The 7693-nt window shown below is 34.9% G+C and overlaps 1 protein-coding gene across 1 annotated transcript; it reads left to right on the top strand.

The window, feature by feature from the left end:
- Window positions 1-1475: 1475 nt before the first annotated feature.
- On the top strand, window positions 1476-2411 carry LOC145159708 (zinc finger protein 8-like). The gene has a single exon (XM_079078727.1). It carries the CDS (start codon window positions 1610-1612, stop codon window positions 2354-2356), a length of 747 nt encoding a protein of 248 aa, XP_078934853.1. The 5' UTR covers window positions 1476-1609; the 3' UTR covers window positions 2357-2411.
- Window positions 2412-7693: the final 5282 nt, after the last annotated feature.

Here is a 7693-nt window from a genome sequence, read left to right as displayed (position 1 = left end):
TATATATATATATATATATATATATATATATATATATATATATATATATATATATATAGAAAGAGAGAGAGGTAGGTTCAAATGTTTATCACATCTATTGTGTGCTAGAATACACCAATAAGATTTTAGTATTAATTATATGTATATTAAAAGTTATCCATACTAATAACTCATTTTTATGGAAACCAATTAAATTCGTCATTAATGTCAACAATAATATTCTTTCAGAATAAATTCATATCTATAAGAATGAGAGTGTATTCCAACAAAATGAGAGTGTATTCTAGTAGAATACACTTTCGTTCTTCATATTCCATGCAACTTTATTGTATTTTAAGTAAGTGAGTCCTGAAATAAAATACGAACTCATATATAAAAACCCAGATGCGAATTAATTCTGAAAAAATGTTATTGCTGACATTAATGACGGATTTAATTAGTTTCCATAAAAAGAGAATTATAATTATAAATATCATTTAATATACATATAATTATGGAAATCATTTAATATCTATATTTATTTAATTAAATAATTATTTAATTTACTAAATTCTTATTGGTGAATTATAGCACACAATAAATGTAAGAAACAAAATAACCTAACCCTATATATATATATATATATATATATATATATATATATATATATATATATATATATATATATATATAACATTGAGCTATAGTAGCTTTGCATGTTTACGTCTCTCCAACATACACATTCTGAAGAGAGTCGTTAGTTTGCAAAAAAAAAAAAAAAAAAAAAAAAAACAAAACAAAACAAAAAAAACAAAAAGAAAAGCAAATAGGTATTACCTTTTAAAATATACAAAAATATATTTAAATTACTCAATTTCCCTTAATATATTGCACTATGATTTTCCTTTTTTTATAAATTTAAAATATGGTCAATGTTAAATGGACTATATCATGTTCATCACTTTGTGATTGTTCCTTTATATAATTTACTAGTAGGGAAAATGACTTATGAGCCCAACGAAGTTTTTAAAGCGTTCAAAAAACCTCAATCATGTTTTGTCTGTTCAGAAAAACCCAACAAACTTAACATTTTATCTAATAAGCCCAACTAAGTTACATTTTCCTGAAAGTCAAATAAGAGAAACAGATGACGTGGTTTATCACCGTATCGGCAAAATGACTTGTTAGACCAACGAAGTTTCCAAAACGTTTAAAAAACTCCAATCATGTTTTGACTGTTCAAAAAAACCCAACGAACTTAAACAAAACAAAATTGAGATTTTTTGAACGGTTTGGAACTTTGTTGGACTTTTTAGACAAAATGTTAAGTTCGTTGGGTTTTTTGAACAAACAAAACATGATTGAGGTTTTTTGAATGGTTTGGAAATTTCGTTGGGCTTTTAAGTCATTTTCCCTTTACTAGTACTGTAACTTATATTTAAATAATTTATAGGTATAATACACTTTTGTATTTTTTGTCTGGTAGATGTTCTTTAATCCTGCTCCTTTTATCCTTTATAGTAACCCTTCATCACACATATAAGTTACAACCCTGCTTTTCTCCATCCTCCCGACAGTTCTCCTACACCACCACATCGCCGCCGTCCTCCTCTCTTCATCCACCACGATTATGGAAAAAGCTGACAAAGAGACTCACGATTTCATGAACGTGGAGTCTTTCTCTCAGCTTCCCTTCATCCGCCCCTCACTGCTCGGAGAAAAAAGCATTAGGCTCTTTGGGAAAGAATTTGGTGGTGGCGCCGGTGCTTCTGCCGACTCATCCATCGTCATCATCAACGACGAGTCAGATTCAAACGACACCGCCGCCGTCGTCCAGGAGGAATCTAAAGAAACCGGAGAAAGTAACCGGAAATTCGAGTGCCACTACTGTTGCAGAAACTTCCCAACCTCTCAAGCTTTAGGAGGCCATCAAAACGCACATAAAAGAGAACGACAACACGCCAAACGAGCTCACCTTCAGTCCACCATGTTCCATGGAAGCTTCACGGAGGCACAAATGTACGGTCTTATGAATTACCACCGTCTCACCGCCGCACCCACCCACGTACCACCCTACTACCACCAACAACAACCACTTTCCTGGCGCCCAAATACTGCCAGTAATCTTTACAGTGCTACTAGCATTACCAACAACAGTAACAGGTTTTACGGAGGGATTACAACTTCAAGCTCTCATCAAACACCCATCAATGGCAGTCCGTTGACCGTGTGGAGATATCCGACGGCTAGAAGCTCGACATTTTCTGACAGCTTGAAGGTGTCAAGAATTGGAACTGGGAGTAATTCTCAGATCCGATATCCGTATGAACAGAAGCCTAGTGTTCAAGATCAAGTTAGTTTGGATTTACATCTATAATATCAATTCCTTTTTTTCTATTTAATAAAGTACATATAGTTGTTATTTTACTAAATTCCAATCATTATGTGATGATCATTACATCGTAATTACCAACATCTCAAACTCTTAACCCCCCCAGATCCAAAAATCTTAGAAAAAAAAGAAACCAAAATCAAAAGAACATTTGATATTGGAAATGAGGCCATAATAAGATGCCATTTTTGATGAAGTTCAAGAAGAGGTTTCAATGGTGGTGGTGCACAGGTGCTGTTATTGCTTGTGCTATAACCATATCCAGAATGCAAAAAGTACAAGTGTCAGTTGCTAGTTATGGGCTTCTGTAGTTGTACATTTCTCTTTTAGTCTTCTAAATGTACATTGTTTTGGAATTCTGCAGATACACCTTCCATAAACTACCACAATTTTGGAACAAAATGTTTCCCTAGATCTTACCAAAACCACACGTGAACATTTTAATTATCCTATGTTTGTTAGTATGTGATAAGAGGAATCATATATTAAGGTATTAATGATTGCAAAAAACGACCAAAAGGGTATTTATGTTTTTAATCATTTTGCTTATGTGAGTTATGTCCATTAATTGCCGTTGTATTATTGGTATCGTGAATTCTGTAGCATATACAAAGACTTTTTTTCTTTAAAAAAAATAGTTATTAAAGTACAGCATAAAGTTTTCAGTTTGTCAATTGAGTTTGAATTTAGAACGATGTTAGAAAATCTGTCAAGTTGATTTTAATTTTTTTGTGGCCGACATATTTTTAATTTATAGTTTAATTTTTAAAATCTTAAGCATTTCTAGTAATTAAAAATATTCTATAGGAACAATCGCACTTGTCACTTATCAGCCTCTTCCTGCATTTATCGCTATTCAGAACCTCTATATTATTTCGAGAAATCACATCCAGTCATTTATAAAGAAGGTTGCGCCATTTATAAAAATCATCTGGAAAAGGTTATAACAAATGGATAGTTGTCATTAATTATGACTGTTTCTTGACAAATATTGGTTTACAGTTAAAAATCATAAGTATAGTTTTCATGTATAAACACAACCAAACTTCATATAAGTAAATAAATAGTAATTATTTAGAAAATACAATTATAAAAAAAAAAAAAAAAAAATATTATAAAATACAATTATAATTTTATATAAATTAATGCAGATTTTGTCATTTTTACATGCTCATATATAGGCTTAGGGGAGTGGGCTGGACAACCGTAGCATGCTCAACAAACACCGTTGCCAATGAGAGAGAGGACGTATCGCAATGCACTACACACACACAGAGAGAGAGAGAGAGAGAGAGAGAGAGAGAGAGAGAGAGAGAGAGAGAATTCTTTCCATGCGGCTTTTGATGCAATTTTTTTAAAAATGTCATTTTAATTAATGTCATCACACACTACAAAAATTTTGGCTGTGCGGCGACACTATTAGCGACAACAAGGGTATTAGCGGCAATACAAAGCAAACACGCTTTGCATCAATACTCATATCGCCGCTAAAGCTAAGGGTCTTGATCTATGTGCTTTGCACTCGGTAAATCCGGAACGTTGATAGGTTAGAGCGTTCCAGTGGCTAGGATTCGACCACGTTTTCTAGATGTCGTCGCTAAAGGTCAAGTAAGAGGTGGTGGGAAGTTTTGCCTTGAGTAATTTCCAATGTCGCTGCTAACTATTAAAGTAAAAATACCTTTGAAAGCTTTATTTTTCATTTGTTTGATTGAGAGGCAAAATAACTAGAGAGGAAAGCAACAATCATAACCGAGATATTATCCGCGATAGAAATAGCTAGGTGAAAGGCAATATCGGCGTATCGATAGCGGCCATATATATCGCCGATAAACTAACTGTATTAGCGGCGATTATAAAGTATTAACGACATGACAGTAGCGGCGATATATCACCGCTAAAAGTATTTACGACGACTCCGGATATGTATAGCTGTGATTTTTGTCGTCGCTATTGGTCTTAGTATAACATTGGCAGTATTGACATCATTGACATCATTGACATCACAGTGACAATGCTACCGAAAATTAAAATGACATGACTCTCCTGGCCTAAGAAAATTTATAAAAAGAGTCTCTTATACCTAACCATCAACTAAAAACAATATTTTCTTGATACTTAATTAAACACAAAGAAATTGAAACAAATGCAAGTAAACTAAATCATTTTTAGAAGAAAAATGTAGAATGTATATAATATTTGTACATTAATAGATAAAATATTGATAGAGTTTTATTATTGAATGATAAAAGAGTTAATTACAATGAAATGAAAGGAATATATATATATATATATATATATATATATATATATATATATATATATATATATATAAAAGGTAATTAGGTTAAATCTAACTAAATGGCGAAGCTAAAAGGGGTCAAACCAAAAATGGGCTTAATAGATTTATTGGGCTAACATCCCCCTTCAAACTCATAGTGCGACCACAATAAACATTGAGAGTTTGCTAGACAAAAAATAAAATCTTGGAGTAGAAAAGGTCTTCGTAAACATATCAACAATCTACAAGGTGGATAAAACATGAGGTAAAGAAATAGTCCGGTGTTGAAGGTGCTGACAGTGAAATGCAATCAATCTCAATATGTTTTGTCCACTCATGAAACACATAATTCTTGGCAATTATTATTTCACTCTCATTGTCAGAGTACAAAGGGGATGGGTTGAGAAATGTGAAGACCTATATCTGCAAGAAGCCATGTTAACCAAACAATCTCACAAGTGGCAGCAACCATAGCTCAATACTCAGATTTGTTAGGTGATCGAGAGACAACATCTAGTTTCTTACTCTTCCACAAAATCAACGAATCTCCAAGAAAAATATAATACCTAGCAGTGGATTTGTGTTCAAAAACATCATTATCCCAATTAGCATCACTATAATCATGTAGTTCAAGAGATGACGTGGAGGGAAACCCATGGCTTCAAATCTGAGTACCACGAAGCTATCTTAAAATATAAAGAACAACTCTCCAATGAACAATAGAAGGAGCTGTGACAAACTTGCTAACCACATGAACTTTATGAGTAATATCTGGTCTAGTGACAGTAAGATAAACCAAAATCCGAAAAAGGTACGATAACAGCTCTGGTCTATTAGGAGGATAGCGTTAGTTAGAGAATACTTGGCATTGCTTTTTCTAGAGGTGTATCAGTTATCCGGTTATCTGAGAGCCACGTGCGCTTAAATAAATCTGATATATATTTTGTTTAAGATAAAAAAAAATAACCCTTTGGAGATTGATCAACTTCAGTCCCCAAGAAATAACACAGTAAGCCCAATTCTTTCACAGCAAATCGATAAGCCAAACCATGTTTCAAGATTCTATACCATCATGATCATCAACAATAATAATATGTAACGTCCCAAAAATAAGACCAAAATTTTTCTTTTTTAAAATAATAAAATTGTATTCCAAAACATCATCATGAAACCAAGGTGGAACAAAGTGTATCAATACATCATAAAATATCAGAGTAAGTCACAAAATGCGAAATAATGTGGTGTATGCTCTACAATCATTTCGGGCTCTTCCCTTTTAAACCTGAAGTACCTGAAACATAAAATGAAAATCGTAAGCACGGAGCTTAGTGAGTTCCCCAAATACCACATACCATACATAATAAACTCATACAGGGCCCCGCCCGGTATCGGGCACCGCCCGGCATCGAGCCTCGCTCGGTATACAAATTTGTCAGTCATCAGGCCCGCCTGACATCGGGCCCCGCCAGGTATACATATAAACATATAATCATATAATCATATAAACACAATCAATAATCACAAAGATAATAGCATACAGTAAAGTCATCGGGCCCTGCCCGGCATCGGGCCTTTCCCTGTAAGCATACTAACACATAACACATGCAAGAATCACACAGACATCTAGCATCCTAACATAATAAACCATAGGCCGGTATTGGTGCCTTCGACCCGCTAAACACGGTGAGGAAACTCACCTCAAGCTGCTGAATCACCCGAATAAATATTTGACTGCTGGCCTGGAAAATCCTCGTGCTAACAAAATCAATAACATCCAATTATTAATTGGACTCCGACCCATAACCAAAAGTCTAAGCTACTTGGCCCATAACCAGGGTAAAAGATCAATTTACCTTTTATCCAACTTGACCCAAAACCAAGGCCCAACTCAACTATTCAAAGGCCCAAATCCTAAAGCCTATTATATGGCCCAATCTTCCAAATTAGGCCCAAACCCATCATGGGCCTAAAATCCAAGGAAGCCCAATACAGTAGTCACAAGCCCAAATCAAAAGTCTAGTGGCCATACAAAGGCCCAAAATTTAATAGTCTAAAACATGGCCTAAAAATGCAAAACCCAAAATATACTTCGGCCCAGACTAGCGTACACTCAGCGTACCCAAAGTACGCCCCGCGTACTGGCATGGTCCCAATTCCTTGGCCAAATGAATTAATCTCTTCAGAACTCACTATGCAATCCAAAAGATATCTTCATCCTAAGGTCTTAACTCATAAAGTCGAAGGCTTTAAGTCTTTGCATGGTACATCAACTTTGCACGGATGCACAAAACCCACAAAGGAGACATTTTTATGCATAAGGGACCCTTAAAACGTCCAGATCTAAAGTCTAAGCTTCTGGAATAACCTTTTCTCACAAGGACCAACCAAAAGGGACCAAAACAAGACATAATTAACCCAAACTAGATATACAGAAAGGAGTTATCAAGCTAAGAACTTTATACCGCCAATGGCTTGAAATAATGATGCTAACTCTATATCTCTAAGCTCCACTCCAAGGAATGAATCTTCAATCTCCTTCTTTAACTTCAAAATTCCCATGAACACACTAAATATCTATATCAAGCTCACAAACTCACTAACACACTTAGGGTTTTGTTATATGGGACAATGAAGATGGAGGTTGGTTAAACATGTCTAAATGAGGCTATATTGAGGTTTAAATAGGGTGCAAACCCTAAAATTAGGGTTTGGCTCAGACTCACGTATGCCATGCATGCTCCACGTACACCCCGTGTACATGGTTAAGTCTCGGGACCAGATTATGGCTAGTATGCTAAGGGTACCCAATGAGTACGCCCCACATACTAACCAAGGGATCAAATTTGAAAAAAAAAAATTGCATTAGGGGCTAAAATGAAACTTACCAAAACTTGAATGTTACAATTCTCCCCCACTTGAATCATACTTCGTCCACGAAATCTGCTGCTCCAAATAACTCTGGATAATGCTCCCTCATGTCATCCTTTGGCTCCCACGTCCATTCTGAACCCTTGTGATGTTGCCACCAGACTTTCAACAACTCA

Source organism: Lactuca virosa, chromosome 2 (assembly GCF_052849685.1).
Source record: "Lactuca virosa cultivar CGN04683 chromosome 2, Lactuca_virosa_CGN04683_v6, whole genome shotgun sequence".
NCBI classification, from domain to species: domain Eukaryota; kingdom Viridiplantae; phylum Streptophyta; class Magnoliopsida; order Asterales; family Asteraceae; genus Lactuca; species Lactuca virosa.
Note: the sequence above shows the minus strand (reverse complement) of the source record. Positions and strands in the feature narration are given on the sequence as shown.